The following is a 23624-nucleotide window of genomic DNA, read 5'->3' on the forward strand; positions in this document are numbered from 1 at the left end:
TTTGGTTACGGCTGAATACAACAGTTTGAGCAGAGGACGACTAAAGGGCTTATATTTAATGATGATTTGCTGATTTTCGGGGGAATTCCTCTGTAATTATGGCGCAGCCCCAGGAAGTTCTACTATCTGCATCTATGGTGCTTCCATTTTTTTACGGCAAAGTGCAGGTTCTTGTTCCTCTTCTGCCAGGCGTAGGCGTTATGCACCACTATTTTGTCTTCTTGCACGTCCCCACTGATGACGTAAGTGCCCGTGCGGGTACCGCGCATAATGTTCTGCACACAGGTCGCGTCTAGGTCTAACCACTGTTGAAGTCTGGGGAAGATGTCGCCCCTGGACAGCGGGCCGTGCTTCAAGATGTCCACTCTGGAATCCATGTCAAAGTCAGAAATGGAGCTGGAAGTCAAATTCCTCTTTGTGATACGAACTTTGGCAGCTGAAAAAAAAATTAAAAGTTAAAGCTGCGTAAATTATCTATTAGGACGTCTTCACACATAATGTTATTTGGAAAAAGGACGCGCTTTTTGCAGCATTTTTCATGGCGGTTTTTTTTTCTACGAGATGCTGCAGCAAGTCAATAGTGAAATATGAAACTCACTACAGACTAGATAAAGGACATTAAAAACGGAAGAAAAAAACGCATCTTAAAAATATATGAATAAAAAAAAGACGCAGAAAACGCTGCAAAAAATCTGCATGTGAAGGAAGGCACAGGATACGTCCACACACAGCGTAAACCTTGTAGAATTACTGTCCGAATTTTTCATGCGGAAACTCTGCAGCGTATTACAGTGGCTGCGAAGTGGATCTCTTGCACACGCTGCGGAAAAAAACTGCAGAAAACACGTGCGGAAATTGACCTGCGGTGCAGATTCTCAATCTGCAGCATTTTCATTTCTTTAGCGAAAAAGCTGCAGAATTTCCGCATGATAAATTTGGAAGGAAGTTGTTTACCCTGTGAGAACGCACCCTTAGGCCTCATGTACACGACCGTAGCCATGCGCACGGCCGTGATTTCCGGGTTGGCCGGCCATGGAGTGACAGCCGCGAGCCGCCCACAAATCGCGGGCTGTGCACATGGCCGTGGCCATTATTTTCAATGAGCCCGGACCGCAGAACACGGCCATAATAAGGCTTGCCCGTTCTTTCTGCGGTCCGGGCTCCGGGGGCCATGCACAGACCGTGGAAACCACGGTTGTGTACATGGCCCCATAGGAATGAATGGGGCTGCAATTCTCCCGTGGATTTTCTGGGGAATTGCGGCCGCAAAAGCACGTTCGTGTGCATGGGGCCTTAAAGAGCAAAAAATGCTCTTTCATAATAAGCTCTCCTTGTCAAATTTTTTAAAATTCTATTTAGCTGTATTATCAGTTCCTGGGAAAGCTGGGTGGCAACTAATATGGCTGCCATTACAAGTCCCACAGAAATGGTCATGAAGCTTTTACTTAAAAGGGGTTAATCTGCCATGTTTTTTAGTGGTATGGGGAGGGGAAATGTATCGTTCATAACTAGGCAGATTACAGTCAGCACTCTGGGTGACAACCATTAATGGCGGCCATACAGTAGTTGTCACTCAGTTATCGCAGAGTCCTGAAAGGCAATTTTGCTTAATTATTCGGTAATACAGGAGAGGAGACCCCATTACACGTCTGTTTCAGCCTCATTTATAAAAACTGTCTAAGAGTAAAACTGGCCTTGTTGCCCATAGCAACCAATCAGAGCTCAGCTTTCATATTTTAAACAGCTGTGGCAAAATGAAAGCTGCACTGTGATTGGTTGCTATGGACAACAAGGCCTGTTTTACTGTTAGACAGTTTTCATAAGTAAGGCCCATAGAAATCTGGATGATAACTCCTGTATGATCTGTAATGGCGGCCATATTGGTTGTTACCCAGCTTTCCCGAGGAACAGTTATAGCTAAGAAACGCTGAATAGCTATTTAAAAAGGGTATTCCCAGAATAGACATTTATCACCTGTCAACAGGATAGTTGATCAGTGACTGATTGCTGGGAACCCCACAATCACTAGAACAGGGGTCCCGAGCCCCCGTTTCTCCTCACTGCGAGATTACAGAATGAAGTGGGGGATGACCATGTGCGGTGCCGCACCCTTCAATGTCTATGGGACTGACAGGCTCCTCATTGCAGGGGGTGCAGTGAAGAGGAATAGGGTGCTCGGGACCCCCGTTCTAGTAATCGTGGGGGTCCCAGCGATCAGACACGATCCTGTGGATAGGTAATAAATGTCTATTCTGGGAATACCCCTTTAACAACTTGAGAGAAGAGGAAAACTTAAAGGGTTTCTCCATTTTAAGATAACCCCTTGAGCTAAGAGGACAGAGCTACTGCAAAGATGAAGAGACGGCCCATTGGTTTTAATAGAACAACATGTATTCCTTCAATAACAGTTGATCATGCGGGGGGGGGTCCCGCTGCTGAGACCCCCTCGCCATCATGATTAAGTTGCCCAAACTGGACGTCTCCTTTAAAAACGTATACTAAGTGGGGACCTTCTGATCTCGGGAGAATGGACAATGTATATACAAGAGACACCACAGATACAGAAAAATAGAACTACTACCCTGCTGGACGGATACATGACATTACATGGGCTCGTAGTCAGGGCCTCGTGTCTTTATATGGTCCCAGAGCCGGTGTCAGTGATTTGCGATTTACTTTTATAAAGGGGCTACAGTCAGTCCTCCCCCTATATACAGGGCTCGCCTCCTTCGCGGTTACTGTATACGCAGCGCAGCTTTTGAGACAGAAAGCATGTCTTTCCTTGGATGAGCGAGAGTCGCGCTGGTGCCGCCAATACCTTTTATGGGTCTGAACCTTAAGCAAACTGTTTAAAAAGTTCACATTAAACATCTGAGAAATGTTTGGAGATCCGTTCACCTGCTCCGCACAGCGTGGAAAAAAAAAAAAGAGATGGACGAAAGATGCAAGAAATGTAAAACTTATAAGTAGAGAGCGGCTGATACCGGTCACACGCAGGGATGTATACGTGTCTGGAGATTCTCCGCACTGGAGATATGTGACATCAAGAAACGATCATAGGGGCAGGGAGTTTTCCTGCGAGTCAACAAATGGAAGAACATGACAGTCAGCCTCTTCCCAGCCTGACGTGGCTGATAACAGGGAACAATAGAGTACATTTAACTGCACAGGTTAAGGCCCCATGCACATGACCGTAGCTGTGTTCACGGCCCGTGATTGCGGCACAGATGACACTCCGCGGGCTGCCCGCAAATCACGGACCGTGCACACATTCATTTCAATTAAGCCCGGACAGCAAACCCGGACCGTATAATGACTTGTCCTATCTGTCTGCGGTCCGGTTTGCCGTGTGCATGAGGCCTTACTGATCCTTTAATGTTAAGGGTATGTTCACACGGCCAAATTACGGATGTAATACGGGTGTTTTACGCCTGGAATTACGTCCGAAATTACGGCTTCAATGCGTTGACAAACATCTGCCCATTGAAAGCAATGGGCTGACGTTTGTCTGTTCACACGAGGCGTATATTTAAGCGTCGCTGTCAAAAGACGGCGCGTAAATAGACGCCCCCGCCAAAGAAGTGTCCTGTTACTTCTTGGGACGTAATTGGAGCCGTTATTCATTGACTCTAATGAATAGCAGCGCCAATTACGTCCGTAATGGACGCGGCGTTCAAGCGCCTGCACATGCCGTTACGGCTGAAATGACGGGGCTGTTTTCTCCTGAAAACAGCCCCGTAATTTCGGCCGTAACGGACGTGCACGTGTGAACATACCCTAAAGGATATCTATCACCGGTAAGGCCTATTGAAATTAGTAAGATGCCATTATAACGATAAACTAGTGGGTTGCACCCAGTAAATGCCATCCAATAGTGTGAATGGTGCCACACACAATGGACACATTAACGACTCAGGACGGCCAGGAGGGACCACATGACCCGCTTTGGGACTACTTTGGAGTGATAAGGTAATAGTGTTTCTTTTTAGGGTATGTGCACACGACAACGCCAAATACGTCTGAAATTACGGAGCTGTTTTAAGGAGAAAACAGGTCCTGAATTTAAGAGGTTTTTACAAGTGCACGCGTTTTTCACGGCGTCTTTTACGGACGTAATTGGAGCTGGTTTTCATTGGAGTCAATGAAAAACGGCTCCAATTAGGTCCCAAGAAGTGACCTGCACTTCTTTGCCGCGGGCGTAAATTTTACCCGCTGTCTTTTGACGGCAACGCGTAAAATGACAGCTCGTTTGCACAGAACATCGTAAGACCCATTGCAAGCAATGGGCAGATGTTTGCCGACGTACTGGAGCCGTCTTTTCAGGCGTAATTCGAGGCTTAAAACGCCTCCATTATGTCTGAAAAGAGGTCGTGTGCACATACCCTTAGTGTTTTCAGCCGTTTTTCGGGCCATAAACGGCCCGAAAAACGGCTGAAAAATTCGAAGCAGAACGCCTCAAAACATCTGCCCATTGATTTAAATGGGAAAAACGTTGTTCTGTTCCGACGGGGCGTTTTTACTCCCGCGAAAAAGAAGTGCATGTCACTTCTTCAGCCGTTTTTGGAGCGGTTTTTCATAGACTCTATAGAAAAACAGCTCTAAAAACACTGCGAAAAACGCGACTTTGATTAAAAAAACGTCTGAAAATCAGGAGCTGTTTTCCCTTGAAAACAGCTCCGTATTTTGAGACTTTTTTTATTTTGTGTGTGCACATACCCAGTCTAACCTATGGAGCCGGGAGTTACAAATAAGGTCAGACCGAGAAATATAGGTTAAATACATAGAATAAATATAGAATAAGCGTCCCAGATAGTGTGACCCAATGTGTCGTGCATGGAATGAGGAATATCTTCGGGAAGACGGCTTTGTCATTATGGTACAGAACACTATGAACGATACAGGGAATCTATGTATTCATTAAAATCATGCTGATTGGCTGAGTGTAACTGATTGACAGGACTGTCTTCACAATGCTCCTCCCTCTTGTCCTTTTGAGTTTGCCGCCTATACGGTATACAGCGTTCTGCCACTTTAAATTGGTATCTTTGCGGCTTCATTGATGTCTATGTTAGGGCTTGTCCACACATAACTGAATTGCTGCAGAAAATGTAAGTCTGTGAGATGGTGACATCTCCTCTGAAAAACACAACAATTCAGTCACTTTCCACAGCAGCGTGTGGATGTGATTTGTTAAATCTCGCCCACTTTGCTGCTACTGTATTCTGCTGCGTATTTTCCGTCCGCAATTCTCGACAGAACATATGCAGCAATTCCGTTACATGCGGACAAGCCCTTACGCTAGCGGCTTAAGGGGGGATTCACACGAGCGTGTATTCGGTCCGTGCGGGCCGCGTGGTTTTCACGCGGCACGCATGGACCAATACAAGTCTATGGGGCAGTACAGACAGTCCGTGCTTTTTGCGCAGCGTTTGTCTGCTGCGCAAAATGCGCGACAGGTTCAATAACTCTGCGTATTTCGCGCATCACGCACCCATTGAAGTCAATGGGTGCGTGAAAATCACGCGCACCACACGGAAGCACTTCCGTGGGACGAGCGTGATTCGCGCAACAGCAGTGAAAAGGATGAATGAAAACCGAAAAGCACCACGTGCTTTTCTGTTTCCGAACATCCAAACGGAGTGTCTTTGCGTACCGAACTTCACCGGGTTCGGCCAAACTCGTTTTGGCCGATCCCGGCAAAAAAATTATCGGTACGCGACGTCAGGAGATAGTCACTGTCCATGGTGCTGAAAGAGTTAAACTGTTTCAGCACCATGGACAGTGACTTGCGATCCCAAAATACATTAACCTGTAAAAAAAACCCGAAGTTCTAACTTACCGATTACTCCTGTCTCCTTCCTGCAGTCCGACCTCCCGGGATGACACTTCAGTTCAAGTGACAGCTCCAGCCAATCACAGGCCAAGCACAGGCTGCAGCCAATCACAGGCTGCAGCGGTCACTTGGACTGCTGCGTCATCCAGGGAGGTGGGGCCCGATGTCAAGAGAGGCGCGTCACCAAGGACGCGTCACCAAGGACGCGTCACCAAGGCAACGGCCGGGAAGTTCTCGGTAAGTAGGAACTTTATCTTTTTTTTTTACAGGTTTTTCGCTGTTGTGTTCGGCATTCACTGTCGAGGGTGCTGAAAGATTTAGCTCTTTCAGCACCTTGGACAGTGACGGGCGTTGACAAGCCTCATCTCTATGATGCCGGCTGCGCGAAAATCACGCAGCCGCGCATCAGACACGCATGACACACGCAGCTGTCAAATGGTTTTTGCGCTCGCAAAACGCTGCGTTGTTTGCGCGCGCAAAAACGCAACGTTCGTGTGAATCTCCCCTAAGGCTCATACACGGGCCAATGTTTGGGCAAACGAGCGTTCATATGAACGATCGTTCCAGATCATTGCCCTGTGTAAGCAGGGCAACGATCAGCCGATGAAGCTCGATCATCAGCTGATTGTGTAGTTTATGCAGCAATAAATATTATCGTTGCGGGCAGCAATTTGTGTAATCAAGGAGATGTGCTGCCGACATGTTGGATATGTATGGGGATGAACGATCACTCGTCTCCATAAATAACCGATCATAGCTCCTTGTAAAAAGAGCAAACAAGCGCCGATCAACGAGCTGTAGAGTTGATCGGTGCTCGTTTTTAAGGCCCATATTGTTGAACAAAGGGGTTGTCCGCTTTGCGCAGCGATCAGCTGTATTCTGCTGGAGGAAAAATTGGCACCAAGGGTTCAATTTCCCCACAGCGCCCCCACAGGGGAAACGAATCATTGCATACTGCTTATTAAAATCAATGGACTGTCCATATAATGCACAGACATGTTGTGTCCTCCAGAGCGAGAGACTCTTTGCAGCCACTCTGGATAATAGATGAGGGTCCCGAATGGGACCCCTACATGAATTGTTTGAAAAATTAGTCAATTTTCTTCTCTTCCATGACAGAATGGATGATAAATAGGTGTGAACACAGTCTGAGACACAAATCTTGGAACGTGAAAGTCCAACAATCTACAGAAGGGCAGCGATGAGGTCTAAGGACACTTTGGATGCAATATTCTTACATATTGAACAGTTGACATCTGTCACACCCTCTGTTGTCATCCATACCCATCTTACTAAAATATTGGCACAGATAAGTGGCATTAGTACCAGCTTAACTTCTCCAATAAGTGGTAATTCATCTTAGGGACAGCTGTGTGTATTGAGGTGTGCATTATGTCACTACTTACTGAAATCATTAGCACAGAGTGTATCCAGTATATCCTTGGCAGAGCTGGCCTCGTCGAGCTCACAGTCCCTGCAGCTGGCACGGGGCACCGCTGTAAGAAACAAGAGAGGCTATAATGTTCCCGAATCCCATATATAGTAGTGTGACCTTTATTTTTTGCATTTGTTATTGCTCAGTTCTGAGAAAAAAAACTCTCGTTTTGCTATATGGAAACCGTCAACAAGCAGGTTAGCTGCTGCTGACAGATCTTATCATGGCTATATTTTTATATAAGATGCTCCACACTAATCTAAGAAAGAAACGTAATGCTCAGTGAATCTGGATAGGAGTGTTTAGTGACAACCATCTAATGCCTAAGAGGTCTCCAAGGTCTGACGGAGAAAAAATAGAATAGGCAGGTCTTTTTGACTGTTTCCCCAGCCTTTATAAGACCGGCTACTATACTGCCCCCCCCCCCCCCCCGGGAACTGCGCCTTAAACTGAACATTTTGAATGGAGCCCTGTCATCTACCCTTAGCAGCTCAGCATCGCCAAGAGTGCCCCTCACAATGCCCCACTTCAAAGTCCAATTCAAGGGTCAGTGTAATGGAAGCTCTAAGGGATGGAAGGAAAAACTACCTGTCCCACTGACTTTTAGGAATTCAGCTAAGTTGCTAGGAGTGTGTTTCACATCAGGCTTGCTGACTGTTTCCACTAATAACCATAAGAATTTTAATTGCAGCTCTGGAGTATAATACAGGCTGGGACTCAATAATGTAGTAACAAAGTCACTCATCCTTTATATATATAATGTGTAAACAGTAAAATTTGTGTTTTTAAGGTGAAATACGCTCTAAATGGTTGGAACTAATCAGGGAAATTCAGATGAACTGAGTAGGGAGTTTGGTGGTGGGAATTTAGTTCTCATGTTTCCCGTGATAGATAGATAGATAGATAGATAGATAGATAGATAGATAGATAGATAGATAGATAGATAGATAGATAGATAGATATGAGATAGATAGATAGATATGAGATAGATGATAGATAGATAGATAGATAGATAGATAGATAGATAGATAGATAGATAGATAGATAGATAGATAGATAGATAGATAGATAGATATTAGATAGATAGATAGACATGAGAGAGATAGATAGATATGAGATAGATAGATAGATATGAGATAGATAGATAGATATGAGATAGATAGATAGATATGAGATAGATAGATAGATAGATAGATAGATAGATAGATAGATAGATAGATAGATAGATAGGAGAGAGAGAGATAGATAGATAGATAGATAGATATGAGAGAGATAGATATGAGAGAGATAGATATGAGAGAGATAGATAGATAGATATTAGATAGATAGATAGATAGATAGATAGATATGAGATAGATATGAGATAGATAGATAGATAGATAGATAGATAGATAGATAGATAGATAGATAGATAGATAGATAGATAGATAGATAGATAGATATGAGATAGATATGAGATAGATATGAGATAGATATGAGATAGATATGAGATAGATAGATAGATAGATAGATAGATAGATAGATAGATAGATAGATAGATAGATATGAGATAGATAGATATGAGATAGATAGATAGATATTAGATAGATAGATAGATATGAGAGATAGATATGAGATAGATAGATAGATGATAGATAGATATGAGATAGATAGATAGATATGAGATAGATAGATAGATAGATATTAGATAGATAGATAGATAGATATTAGATAGATATGAGATAGATAGATAGATAGATAGATATGAGATAGATAGATAGATAGATATGAGATAGATAGATAGATATGAGATAGAGAGATATGAGATAGATAGATATGAGATAGATAGATAGATATGAGATAGATAGACTGTATAAGAGTGGTCACTTACTCCTTCCACTGGTGCTTGTGTCATTGGTAATTTTGGAGATACACATCCCATGATCAATAGGAAACTGTTCACACTTCAGTATCTCTGGCCACGGGTACCCATAGCACGCCATGATGGGGGCGCAACTATTCCTCACCGCCTCACACAGGCTCCGGCACGGCTTTATAATCCTGTCACTAAAGAAATGAAGATTTTATTATTAATTATGAAGATTTTATGGTCTCCATGCACAGATAAATCCAAAAATATCTAAAAAAATATTCGAAATATTTAATTAGAATACATAGAAATTCAGATTGCAAGAACATTTCCACCTAAAATCAAAATATAAATCCCTGAGTCGTTCTCTTCTGCTAAATTATATTTGCGTATTTCTTAGTTATATCCGGTCATGGGAAAGCTGGGTGATGGCCACCATTGCAGTCTTCATAGAAGTTGTCACCCAGCTTGTCTAGAGACCAGAACGGTCAAGTTAGGCAGTAATTTATCTCCTGCTTCATGTCACTGCATAACTAGATGTCATTCTGGACTCTAGAAAAGCTGGGTGAACGTGCAGACAAATATATGGATATTCATATTCAACCATATTAAATAAAAAAAACAATCCCCTATAAGTATAAGTCCTTGAATTGTTAGTTATATCTAATTCTGGAAAAGTTGTGTGGCCCATCATTTTCTGCGTGTTGCAATTACAGATTGTTACTCAGCCTTCCCAGACTCCTGAACGGCAAATTGACCTCAATATGTAGTCTGCTATATCTGGTCACATGCCACTATGTTTCTAGGGCTTTCAGGACATTAGGAAAGATAGTTGTCAATCTGGCAGAGCCCTTTACAAGGTGATAATCAGCGGTTTGCAGCAAAAATGGGAGAAGTGGCTTAAGAAGGGGGCATGGCTAAATATACTCAGACCCCCCTATATTAATATCAGACCCCAGACCAGACCCCCTATATTGGTATTAGACACATACCAGACCCTCTAAATATATTCAGACCCCCCTATATTAATATCAGACCCCAGACCAGACCCCCTATATTGGTATTCGACACATACCAGACCCTCTAAATATATTCAGACCCCCTATATTAATATCAGACCCCAGACCAGACCCCCTATATTAATATCCGACCCCAGACCAGACCCCCTATATTGGTATTAGACACATACCAGACCCTCTAAATATATTCAGACCCCCTATATTAATATCCGACCCCAGACCAGACCCCCTATATTAATATCCGACCCCAGACCAGACCCCCTATATTGGTATTAGACACATACCAGACCCTCTAAATATATTCAGACCCCCTATATTAATATCAAACCCCAGACCAGACCCCCTATATTAATATCCGACCCCAGACCAGACCCCCTATATTGGTATTAGACACATACCAGACCCTCTAAATATATTCAGACCCCATATATTAATATCAAACCCCAGACCAGACCCCCTATATTGGTATTAGACACATACCAGACCCTCTAAATATATTCAGACCCCCTATATTAATATCAGACCCCAGACCAGACCCCCTATATTGGTATTAGACACATACCAGACCCTCTAAATATATTCAGACCCCCTTATCATAATATCAGACCCCAGACCAGACCCCCTATATTAATATCCGACCCCAGACCAGACCCCTAAATTAGTATTAGACCCCCTAAATTAATTTCTGACACCAGACCAGACCTCCTAAATATATACAGACCCCAGACCTGACACCTAACGTAATTCAAACCCCAGATCATACCAAAAAAAAAAATGTCAGCCCCCAGACCAGACTTTATACTTCCCCTCCTTCCTCGCTTCTGGCTCTTGTTTAGTTCTGGGCGACAATTTACTGCGTCCTGACGCCGTCCAGCGCCGTTGTATCAGGAGCCAGTGCAGCGGCGCCCGGAGCTGAACGAGAACCGGGAGCGAGGAGTGTAAGTATACAGACCCCTATATATTCGATCAATCCAAGAGATAATGGCCATTTTATCTTTTTCCTGCACCCTATTTCTAGCCTCCCTCCCCGGAAACGGGGTCAAAAGTATATATTAGGGTAAAAATAGGGTGACTTCTGGTAAAACCGGGAGAGTTGACATGTCTGTAACCTCTTTCGTAGCTGTAGTAGCGGCCATCTTGGTTGTCACCCAACTTTCCCACAGACATATATATAGGTAAGCATTCTCTTCTATACATTTACCATAAGCACGGACCCCGCCAGTTATTAGCTACGATAATCCCTAATAAAGGACTGCTGGGCGCGGGCTGTAGGTGGCCCTAATTCTCTTGTCAACTTCTATGTTTCATTGAAACAAAGAACAGGAGACTCCGCGCTGCCCAAAGACACGAGTGACGCACGTAAGGGTCAGTCAGCTGTAATTCAAAGAGACATCCAACAATACCAAAACCACTAATGGGAAAACATGGCTTCCAATTACCGTGCGAGTGACGCAAGCGAGAGTAGTATGTCCACACATGAGACGAAGAACATAATCCCATCCCCCCCCCCCCCCCCGGAGGTTACAGTCACCGCTATAATGGCCTCCTCATGTCTAAATATCAATACTATTCAGTGGAAAGGAAAATAAAAGCATTTACGTCCATTAAAACTCTATTCTGCTGGTTATGTGTTATATCCGACTCTGGGAAAGCAGGGTGACAACCAATATGGCCACTGTTACCTCTACAGAGCTTTTTTAGACTCCTGAATAGCAAATTTGCCTTTTAAGGAAGCGATAGATAAGATGGGGATGTATCACTGCAGATCCAGGCAGATTTGCTGTTCAGAAGTCTGGGAAAGCTGGGTGACGGTGGGTTTAATCACCAATATATGGGTTGTCACACAGCTTTTCCAGAATCAGAAAGGACAATGATTGTATAGAATTAGAAGACAAGTCAAGGAGACGATAGACGTCGGCTATAGGGGAAATGTATTACATTCTGGTAATGGCTGAACGTGTAATATATGGCCTGAGTGAGAGGTGGTCTCCGTTATACTCTGTTCAATAGAGGGGAGTCCCACGTGGGGGACCCCACCTCTATGATGCCCACCTGCCCTAATACATATGAAAAAAAATGCCCTTTAGGGCGGATTCACACGAACGTAATATACAACCGTGCAACCCGTGTGGTTTTCACGCGGGTCGCACGGATCTATACAAGTCTATGGGGCAGTGCAGACTGTCCATGAGTTTTGCGCAACGTGAGTGCGCTGCGTAAAACTCACGACATGTTCTATATTTAGGCGTCGTTCGCTCATCACGCACCCATTGAAGTCAATGGGTGCGTGAAAATCACGCGCACCACACAGAAGCCCTTCCGTGGGACGCGCGTTATTCGCGCAACAGCAGTAAAAGAAAGAATGTAAACCGAAAAGCACCACGTGCTTTTCGGTTTACAAACATCCAAACGGAGTGTCATAATGATGGCGGCTGCGCGAAAAGCACACATCTGCGCACCATATGAACAGGACACACGGAGCCGTCACGCTGCTGCGCAAAACGCTCATGTGCGTGTGAATCCGCCCCTAGGCTGGATTCACACGAGCGTGTGCCTTTTGCGCACGCAAAAAAACGCGTTTTGCCTGCGCAAAAGGCACTTGACAGCTCCGTGTGTCATCCCCGTATGATGCGCGGCTGCGTGGTTTTCGCGCAGCCGCCATCATTATGACACTCCATTTGGATGTTTGTAAACAGAAAAGCACGTGGTGCTTTTCTGTTTTCATTCATCCTTTTCACTGCTGTTGTGCGAATCACGCGCGTCACCCGGAAGTGCTTCCGTGCGGCATGCGTGATTTTCACGCACCTATTGACTTCAATGGGTGCGTGATGCGCGAAAAACGCTCAAAGAACGGACTTGTCGTGAATTTTACGCAGCGGACCAACGCCGCGTAAAAATCACGCACATGTCTGCACGGCCCCATAGACTAATATAGGTCCGTGCCATGTGCGTGAAAATCACGCGCATTGCACGGACGTATATCCCATTCGCCTGAATAAGCCCTTAGCGTTAGAAAAATGAATATTTTAGGGTACGTTACCCTTCCAGACATATAGGTGCGAAGAGTGAGCACAGGAAGATCCTGGCATCCGGGTGGCATTCACGTGCGAGCAGCGGCAGCCAACTGGAGGATTGCTGGATCACCTCCGCCATTGTCTCGTGCTCCAGCAGGTTAGGAATCCTCATCTCTCTATATCCAATGCCGTAACATAGGGGCATATGCCGCGGGATGGTCATACACCTGGACGAGCTGCTCACAAAGTCCACATACATTGCCTGAGAACCACTGGTCAAAAAACAGAGCAAAAACATCAGCCGCCACTTTGAGTCCTGGCATCCCGGCCGTCCGCCTTGCCAGGCAATCATTGTCTTTATGCCCGTAGAGAATAGATGCATCGCCTGCACAAGCAACCGGGCAAGTGAGTCTCCCTTAGTCTTGGCCTATGGTTTTTTATAGGGCCGGGGGACACTTCTCCGGCTAATCCTTTCTCATTAAGATCCAGCACACTTGGACAAGACAATCCCACAGTTTGTGTTTGCCAATGGGCCTGATTGTTTGGTCTTGTTAGGGGGGCAGCTTAAACCAGCAGGTGTTGTAATAAGGGCGGACAAGGAGGTTGAATGTTTGAACTTTCCTGCCCATGCCATTATCTCGGCCCATTATTGTAGTCTTGATTGGATCTCTGCAGGAAGCCATTTGTCCACCAATCCCCCCCCCCTCTCCGATTCGTGATCATTAACCATCCCGTAAAATACGACATGTTTCCTTTTCGCTATTCTCAAGCCAAAAAACAATCATTTATTGACCGGGGGGGATTAGGAAGGTCTGTTTATTTAGCCCTGGGGATGCTCAAACAACTCATCGAGGGGACACTGGGCTCATTAAAAGTTTTTCTTTTTAAAACAATCCGCCCCGGCTCGCCTCCATTTGCATTAGAGGATCCTATTTACCTGGTGATTAATGACAATGTTATTTGCTGTTGTGTAAAAAAAAAACTAAAAACTTAAAAAAAATTACTTTTTAAAGGGTATTTAAAGTCGCAGTCCTTGAGGAATCCTCTAAAGGCTCTAGTAACATCTGCATCAGAGGCCCGCAGGGTCCGTCAGGTTGGACGGGATGAATAGCGCTGCGTGCTATTCTTCCTGCCAAAAGGATGGAACTTGACAGACCCTATTATAAGTCAATGGGCTCCGTCGGGCGTCGGTGGTATCCATCGTGCGTCAGATCTGGCCTTGCTTATGTCTGTGAAAAGATGGGTGACAACCAATATGGCTGCCATTACAGCTCCACAGCCTAGCTGGAAGCGCTTGGGCTTTGGTGCAGAATTTTTACGTGGACACATAAGTGACCACTTCACCTGTGGGTTGGGTTACATCATGCAGTATAGGGTCTATACCCAATACAAAATATATATATATTGAGCTAACCGTGTCTGGCATGACTACAGCATATCATATTGCTGTTCCTCAAGGCTTTTGGGTTCCTGATTGGGACTGGTACTCCTTTTCCCATAGTAAGGACCCCTGCCCATGACCGTGCCTGAAATCATGATTACGGGCACGGCCGGCCTCTTGCGGCCGTGGACAGCCATCCACATTCTTGGCCCCTACTCCCATACGAAGTATGGGAGCACGGTCCGTAAAAAGCAATAGATGGGACATGTCCTATCTTTTGCGGAGGCTTTCTACGGTCCGGACACCTTCCCGCAAATATACAGGAATGTGTCCGTGGTCAATAGAAATGAATGGGTCCATAATTGTGGACCCCAATTACGGACAAAATCTACGGCCGTGTGCATGAACATTTAGTTCACTGCCTGTATATAAATATCCTGGCCAAGGCAGAGTGGCATGTTGGCATCCCCTTCTGGCACCCGGGCACATGCCTCATCAGCCTTACCCCAATTACGACCCTGTCTTTGCCCTCATTTGAAAAGTGATCACCTATCAAAAATCATCCTAGGCCGAGAAGAATTCAGCGAATCCATATTTCGCCTGATATCTGTCAGATGTCGGATTCTTTGGCCATTAAAAATTCATCCAATTGTTGGCCGAAACCGGCTAAATAGATTGAAAGACCTTGTTTTTAAAAAAAATCTAAATGGATCCAAAATTCGGTGCGGATTATTGTGATAATATATCTTTATAGAGTTCAGAGCTCCATTTTTCTGATACAGAGCTCTGAACCCCTTGCATTGGCATAGAATTAAAGGGGACCTGTCTCCTCTCCTGACATGTCTGTTTTAGTAAATAATTGTATTGTCCATAAAATAACAATTCTAGAACATCTTATCTTAGAACTCTACGTTGTGCCGTTCATCTGTTATTCCTCCTAGAAATTTATGAATAAATTGACAACTGGGTGTTACCAGTTGGGGGTGTGTCCTTACACAGACTGACACTGTCCAATCAGTGCTGACAGAGCGAGACTGTGTAGGGACACGCCTCTTTGACAATGGTAACACCCAGTTGTCAATTTATTCATTTCTAGGAAGAAAAACAGAGGGACGGCACAATTCAGAGTTCTAAGAAAACATGTTCCAGATTTGGTGTTTCATGGGAAATTCATTTATTTACTAAAATAGACATGTCAGGAGGGGTGACAGGTCCTCGTTAAAGGGGTTGTCCAGTCCCTAAAAATTCATGGCCTATCATCAGGATAGGCCATCAATATCTGATCGGTCGGGGTCCGACTCCCAGGACCCCTGCCGATCAGCTGTTTTGAAGGGGCCACAGTGCTCGTATGGGCGCTGCTACCCTTTTATTCCTTATATGCTCGACACAGTTGTTACCGCGACGCTGCGGCCCCTTCAAAACAGCTGATCGGCAGGGGGTCCCAGGAGTCGGACCCTGACCAATCAGATATTGATGGCCTATCCTGAGAATAGGCCATCAATTTTTAAGGACGGGACAACCCTTTTAAATAATACAATTATGTTTGCCTGCAGTCACCACTAGGGGGAGCTCAAGAGCTTTCTGCATACTGTGTTATTCAATGTATTTAATGTCTGATATCATATAACAGACCTTTAAGACATGCGGCATATTGGATTTATCGTTGATTCCGTCCTTGCAGAAATCCCCAACTTTTTGTCAGAAGAAGAGTGCAAATTCCTCATTCATCTGGCTCAGTTAAAAGGACTCCAAGCCAGCCAGATTCTACCTATGGATGGCTACAAGGAAGCCATGGAAAATCTAGAGATAAGCAAGGCTGACATCTTTAATCTGTTGGATCACAATCAAGATGGGCAGCTGCAGATAAAAGAGGTGAGGAAAGGGGCAAGACGACTCCAGGGGCATTCAAGCTTAAGGGTATGTGCACACACACTAATTACGTCCGTAATTGACGGACGTATTTCGGCTGCAAGTCCCGGACCGGACACAGTGCAGGGAGCCGGGCTCCTAGCATCATAGTTATGTACGACGCTAGGAGTCCCTGCCTCTCCGTGGAACTACTGTCCTGTACTGAAAACATGATTACAGTATGGGACAGTTGTCCTGCAGCGAGGCAGGGACTCCTAGCGTCGTACATAACTATGATGCTAGGAGCCCGGCTCCCTGCACTGTGTTCGGTCCGTGACTTCCGGCCGAAATACGTCCGTCAATTACGGACGTAATTAGTGTGTGTGCACATACCCTAAAGGGTAACGAAACGTTTAACAAACTTCTGACATGTCATAGTGACATGTCAGAAGTTTTGATTGGTTGGGGGTCCGAGCACTGAGACCCCCACCAATCGCTAAAACGAAGCGGCAGAAGCACTAAAACGAAGCGGTGTGAGCGCAGAGCGGCTTCGTTTCTGTTCGGCTTTTTTTGGAAAGCCAATGTAATGGTGTACGGGCTCATAGACTTTCCATTGAGCCCGTACATCGCTATATCAGCTTTCCGAAAAAAGCCGAACAGAAACGAAGCCGCTCAGCGCTCACACGAGCGCTTCTGCCGCTTTGTTTTAGCGATTGATGAGGGGTCTAAGTGATCGGACCCCCACCGATGAATGATATGTCAGAAGTTTCTTGAAAGTTAAAGGGTGTTTCCAGTTTTATCTAAATAATGAGTGATCGTATAATGAAAAGCTCTGCAACTTTCTAATATACTTTGTGTTTCAATTCTTTTCAAGATCTCTGCTTGCTACCAGCAAATGGGATTCCCTGTAAGCTAAACTTCCTGGACCCCAGGCTGATACATTTTACCTGCACTGATACAATATAACAAACTATGAGGACAGGAGAGAGACTTGTGCTGCTGTTGTATTTAGCTCACAGAGGCTTGCCTAGGATGGATGCAATGGTTGCAAACCCTCAGCTGTGAGAAGTGGTCTGTGCATGTAAACCGCAATGTTCCCATTCACAGGCAGCATGCAGAGATCTTGAAAATGGAGCATGAAAACGCCTGTATAGTGGGTTTAGACATTGGATTTCTCTTACCAGATCCCGCTGATTTTGACAGGACTCACCGTCCACTCGATGACTTCTATAGTCTTTACATTGAGATAAGTGGTGCCAGAGGGGTCTGGTAGCCACTTGTCCCCACTGTAGTAAATTAAAGGCCCTTTTACACGAGCCAATGATCGGGCAAACGAGCGTTCATATGACACACATACAGGGCAACTATCAGCCGATGAAGAAGCAAACACAATGGAATTACGGACCTCCAGTTCATTCGGACCCTGGTGTACTGTGTCTGTTTCATGCCATCCTGTGTTTGTGGGATGGCATGCACCCCACCCCCATAAGAACTGAGCTGTCACTAATTGTGTAGTGGTAGATAATGATAAGAAGCAGTTCCCTGCAGTTAAAAGCTCTGCACGCCGTGTCCATCCAGAGCAATGGTGCAAGGAAAAGGAATGATCCTTATTTCATGTGCCAAAAAACTCGGTGACTTAAAGTGGGTTTCCAGTTTTAAGTAAATAAAGCCAAATCAATGAATAATGAGAAGTTCTGCGACTTTCTAATACACTTTGTGTTTGAATTGTTCACCATTTTCAAGATTTCTGCTTGCTGTCAGTGAATAGCAACCGGTATTGCTTACATTCAGTGGATGAAAACCAATACAGATACTTCTCAGAGGTCACAGTTGAGGATTTGCTACAATCGCATCCAATCGAGACAATCCAATGTGAGATAAATGCATCAGCGGCAACAAATCTCTGTCCTGTTGCTACAATGTGTCGGTGCAGGTAAAATGTATTAGTCAAGAGTCCAGACTGTTTAGCTTGCCAAGGATTGTCTAGACTGGGTAACATTTTAAGAAACTCACTGGTGTATTAGGTCTCTATGGATTTTTAGCCCTTGGGTGTAAAAAAAAATGTTTCCATTCAATGTCAGCAAGAAGAGATCTTAAAATTGGTAAACAATAAATCAATTATATTAGAAAGTACCAGAACTGTTCATTATATAATAATTGAGCTTTAGGCTAGGGCTACACTTGGACTTTGGCCGCGACACAGGTCGTACGCTCAAAGATCGCCGTGTCAGGGTCACATTTAACAATAGTGAATGTGGGCGCTTTGCGACCCACAGGTTACTGCGAACGAAACAACAGTTTAAAAAACTCTAAACCTTCTGGATTTTATGCAACTGATGTGTCGCGGTCGTGGCAACCTGTGGGTCGCAACGCGGCCACGGTCGCTTTCATTAAATGCGATGCTGGCAGGGCGACCATGCGATCTCTGGCCGTACGACCTGTTTAGCGGCCAAAGTCGCCATGTAGCCTTATTGACATAAACTTGGAAACCCTCCCTTAACCCAATTGCGCTGTTAATACCGGAATAGCACGTCCACTGGATGGCACGGGCACAGGAGCTATGCTCGTGCCGTCAGCAGCAGATGGCAGCTGTAATGTATTCGCATCTAAGACATTCCCGTCGGAGACCTGCACCGATCTCTAGAACGAGATCCCCCGACACCGAAACGGAGTGGTGGCCGGGAATTACAGAAACAGCCGAGCTTGCCGGCCAACTCTCCATTGACCCTCTGCCAGGATGCGGCACCCAGCGGCCGCCTCACTAGGCAGGTGTCAGGGGTTCCCTAGTCTGGGGATAGGTGCCGGTCCCATAGGTGGTACCCACATCTATCAGACATTTATGGCATAACCTGTGGATATGATGGGAATACTCCTTTAATATGCCAGTCCAGTTTATATTCTGTATCCATCTAGGAACGATCTATGTCCGGTTCTGGATATATATTCATATACCGTGATATTCCTTTAATCCGGCATTTGATAATCCATGAGGTTTGATAATCTTGCCTCTTCAAAGTTTGTTAGGTAATTGCTATACCAGCAATTCACTAAAATATATATATATATATATATATATATATATATTATATGTATATATATATATATATATATATAAAATCTGTTACTGGAATTGCTTCCTATATAAGTAGCGGAAACTCGGATATTGGTACAGGACAATTTATATTCCCTGAGAATGCCATCTTGGTCCCATCAGCAGAAGGGCATGACCACACGTGGCGGATTTCCTCCGCAACTGTCCGCATCAATGCCGCACCTAATCCGGGTTGCGGATTACGGCTGCGGATCTGCACAAAATGTGCAGAAAATTGATGCGGACTAGCTGCTGCGGACTGCGGGAAAAGTGCTTCCCTTCTCCCTATCAGTGCAGGATAGAGAGAAGGGACAGCACTTTCCCTAGTGAAAGTAAACGAATTTCATACTTACCGGCCGTTGTCTTGGTGACGCGTCCCTCTTTCGGCATCCGGCCCGACCTCCCTGGATGACGCTCCAGTCCATGTGACCGCTGCAGCCTGTGCTTGGCCTGTGATTGGCTGCAGCCGTCACTTACACTGAAACGTCATCCTGGGAGGCCGGACTGGAGACAGACGCAGGGAGTTCTCGGTAAGTATGAACTTATATGTTTTTTTACAGATACATGTATATTGGGATCGGTAGTCACTGTCCCGGGTGCAGAAACAGTTACTGCCGATCGCTTAACTCTTTCAGCACCCTGGACATTGACTTTTTACTGACGTCTCCTAGCAACGCTCCCGTCATTACGGGAGCCCCATTGACTTCCTCAGTCTGGCTGTAGACCTAGAAATACATAGGTCCAGCCAGAATGAAGAAATGTCAAGTTAAAAAAGCAAGACGCATCCGCAGCACACATAACATGTGCATGACAGCTGCGGACTTCATTGCGGAATTTAGAATCTCCATTGAAGTCAATGGAGAAATTCCGCCATGAGTCCGCCACTGCTCCGCAACAGACAGAGCATGCTGCGGACAACAAATTCCGCTCCGCAGCCTATGCTCCGCAGCAGAATTTTACGCCTCGTCTAAACGAACACTGCTAAATTAAAGTGTAAGTCAATGGACAAACGGCTCCGCTGCGGATTAACGCTGCGGAGTGTCCGCAGCGGAATTTAAGTGAAATTCCGCCACGTGTGAACCCAGCCGAATACAGACGACCGGTGCTGTGTGTGGCAGCCATATATATGTATGTATGAGGGAATTGCTTATATACAATTCCCTAAAATAAAGTTTGAAGAGGCTCCAAGGCGGAGATTCCCTCCATACTAGTCTCTGTATTTTGCAGTAATGCAGATAATTTATGGCGATTTTATTATTTTTCTTAATCGTCTTTGCAGGTATTAACCCATTCTCGCCTTGGGAATGGCAGGTGGATGACGCCTGAGAATATTCGGGAAATGTATACTGCTGTAAAAGCTGACCCAGATGGAAACGGTGAGCCGGCATGAATTGCGCTCTGTGCATTAGAAATCTTAAACACGCCGCTCAGTGTCAGTCTGCTGCGTGCACGGCGTTCTGTAAATGTAGCGCTGTGTTTATATGACTGCACTCTGCCTGTTTTGTCTTAATGGATATCATCTCTAGAGTGCTTGGAATAGGATTAGGATAGAATTTCCACAATGTAGTGGCTACTAAAACGCTTAGCAACGAGAGACATAGTAGCCCCTGTAAAAGGACCAGCCAAGGTGTTCCCATAACAAAGCCAGTCACAGTGCCCTTATAACAATGCCAGTCACACACCTATTACCTCAATGCTGTAGGTCAGTAAGTATTGCTGCCCTCTGATTGTGACTGTGGCATTCCTTAACCCCTTAAGGACACGGACAATTTTGGCCTTGAGGACAGAACAAGTTTTTTATATTTCCCTCTTTTGCATCCGGACGCTCATAACTTTTTTATTTTTTGTACGACGTAGCTGTATGAGACTTTGTTTTTTGCGGGACGAGTTGTTTTTTGGTACAAATACATTATCGTTTAATTTATATACATTTTTATTCTGGCGAAAATGCTGAAAAAAAGCAGTTCCGCAGCAGTTTTAATATATTTTTTTTTACACCATACACCGATCATCATAAATAATGTGATACATTTATTGTACAGGTTGTTACGGTCGTGGCGATACCAAATATGTCTATATTATTTTGGGACTTATATTTTAAAAAGTTTATTTATTGTAAAAAATTAGTATTTCTGTGTATTATTTTTACAAATTTTTTTTTTTTGATTTAACATCCCCAAACATTTTTTTAATCCCATAGAGGGATTTTTCATTTTTATTTTTAACTGTAATGTTCTGGCATATAGCTATATGCCAGTACATTAGCCTATGTACTGATAGTACACAGGCAGTTATTAGGACGTACCTCAGTATGCCCTAACAACAGGAAATCTGGTCAGACAGCCCCGGGGTCCATCAATGGACCCTGGGCTGTCTGGCCATGCAAGTTATGGCCTTGATCGCATCACAGGGATTTTCTGTGACGCGATCAAAGAGCAGTGCCCCCTCCTCTTATTTACTTTGAATGCAGCGATCAGCTTTGATCGCGGCATTCAAGGGGTTAACGGTGGAGAGAAGAGGTTTCTCTTCTCTCCTCCGTTAGAGCAGGGCTGCGGCTGTGTATTGCATCCGTTGTCCCGCTCCTGATCGCCCGGGGACAAGGCTGTCACACAGGACGAGAATGCTCCTCCTAATGTGCGAAGTACTTGCCGCTCAGGACGAGCATTCTAATCCTGTGTCGGCAACTAGTTAAAGGGTTTTGTCCAGTTTAGAAAACACATTTTTATATACAGTATTGGGGAATTCTGAGTTAATAGAGAGGGGGTCCTCTGTTCAGGATCCCTATCTCTTGGTCAGAGTGGAGAGCGGTTACTTAGAGCGTCACAGAACACATTGATATGAATGGACACTGTGTAATACTTAATTTTCCCTGTGGTGGCACTGCAGGGAAATTGAACACTTACTGCCAGGTTTCCCACAGATTCAAAGTGATCGCTCAAAGTCCCTGCATTGGGACACTTTGTGATCAGCATATTGTCAAGGAACCTTCTCACAAGTAGAGATTGTCCAAAGCGGAGAACCTCCTTTAAGATCACGCAGACTTCAGATATATGAAATAACTTCTAACCCTGGAAGGATATGAAGACTGTCTCCCGGGGATGGAGCAGCTCCAGACATCTCCAAATGCTTGTGATGGTGCTAAGGTGTAACTAAACTTTTAAAACACTTTTGACATGCCAAAGTGACATATCAAAAGTTCTGATCGGTGGGGGTCCAAGCACTGGGACCCTTACCGATCCCTAAAACGAAGCAACAGAAGAGCACTGGTAACCGATGTGCCACTTAGTTTATGATTGGCTTTCCTGGGAGCAGTGTATGGGCTCAATAAAAGTCTATGAGTTGGTACACCGCAAGAAAAGCTGATCGGAAACTAAGTGGCTCAGCGATCACCCGACCGCTTCTGCCGATTTATTTTAGCGATCGGTGAGGATCTCCGTGCTCAGAACCCCAGCGTTTAAAACTTCTGACATGTCAAAAGTATTTTTTAAAAGTTTAGTTACCCTTTAATGTAGGAATGCCTAAGGCGGACTGCGGACGTTACACGGGGTGAGGGGCTTCTGGTAACTGCTGCTTGTTTTGACAGGTGTCCTAAGTCTGGAGGAGTTCAAGAAGCTAAACCTCAGGGACTTCCACAAATACCTGGGGAAACGAGAGATCACCATGAACGATTTGGTGAGAAACAGTCAGCACACGTGGCTCTACCAGGGAGAGGGCGCTCACCAGGTGCTGAGATCCATACGTCAGAGGTGGGTATATTGGAGAGTACTGCAAATCTTAACCCTTTCCTCTCTTTTCACCATTATACAACTCTAGTTCCCCACCCATTGGGGGTAGTAGTTGGGGCACTTATTAGCTGTATAGTGGTGAGTAATGGGTTAATAAAGATTACTGGGCTCTATATAGTGGGTGAGGGGAGAAAAGTGGTAAGGATGAAGCTCTGGAGGGCTATATACTGGGACGAGGAAGAGGTTAAAGGGAAGATGTCATCAAGACAGGATCCCTTTAAATTAGGGCATTCGCATGGTGTCCAATCTAAGCTGAACTAGTGTCCAGGACCTCTCACGGGTCTGCCGTATGGATAAGTGGGTTCTCAGAAGCGCATATGGGGCAAAACATTTATCCAGCCCTGGGATTGGCTATTCATAAGCTGGTTG

At 44.9% G+C, this 23624-nt stretch overlaps 2 protein-coding genes across 2 annotated transcripts in view; one reads left to right on the forward strand and one right to left on the reverse strand.

Moving 5' to 3' along the window:
- The window catches only part of P4HTM (prolyl 4-hydroxylase, transmembrane), a 41873-nt gene that overhangs the window by 9716 nt on the left and 8533 nt on the right, over positions 1-23624 (forward strand). The window contains exons 3-5 of the mRNA XM_075831764.1: positions 16213-16403; positions 20750-20846; positions 23054-23216. Coding sequence (XP_075687879.1) covers positions 16213-16403; positions 20750-20846; positions 23054-23216 — 451 coding nt within the window. The remainder of the gene's footprint in view (positions 1-16212; positions 16404-20749; positions 20847-23053; positions 23217-23624) is intronic.
- Positions 51-13424, reverse strand: LOC142657393 (secreted frizzled-related protein 5-like). Its single transcript, XM_075832412.1, has 4 exons — positions 13177-13424; positions 9139-9308; positions 7240-7329; positions 51-436 (listed from the first exon to the last, which is right to left on the reverse strand). Exons 1-4 carry the CDS (start codon positions 13407-13409, stop codon positions 123-125), a joined length of 807 nt encoding a protein of 268 aa, XP_075688527.1. The 5' UTR covers positions 13410-13424; the 3' UTR covers positions 51-122.

The sequence above is a fragment of the Rhinoderma darwinii genome, chromosome 7 (assembly GCF_050947455.1).
Source record: "Rhinoderma darwinii isolate aRhiDar2 chromosome 7, aRhiDar2.hap1, whole genome shotgun sequence".
NCBI lineage: Eukaryota > Metazoa > Chordata > Amphibia > Anura > Rhinodermatidae > Rhinoderma > Rhinoderma darwinii.

Bases quoted from the DNA above. Each gene is read 5' to 3' on its own strand.
- LOC142657393 (XM_075832412.1), bottom strand. From the start codon at position 13,409: ATGTATGTGGACTTTGTGAGCAGCTCGTCCAGGTGTATGACCATCCCG. The intron at 7,330-9,138 runs GTAAGTGACCAC...TGTTTCTTACAG, and splicing joins CACAAGCACCAGTGGAAGGA to CGGTGCCCCGTGCCAGCTGC. The intron at 437-7,239 runs GTAAGTAGTGAC...TTTTTTTTTCAG, and splicing joins ACTCTGTGCTAATGATTTCA to CTGCCAAAGTTCGTATCACA.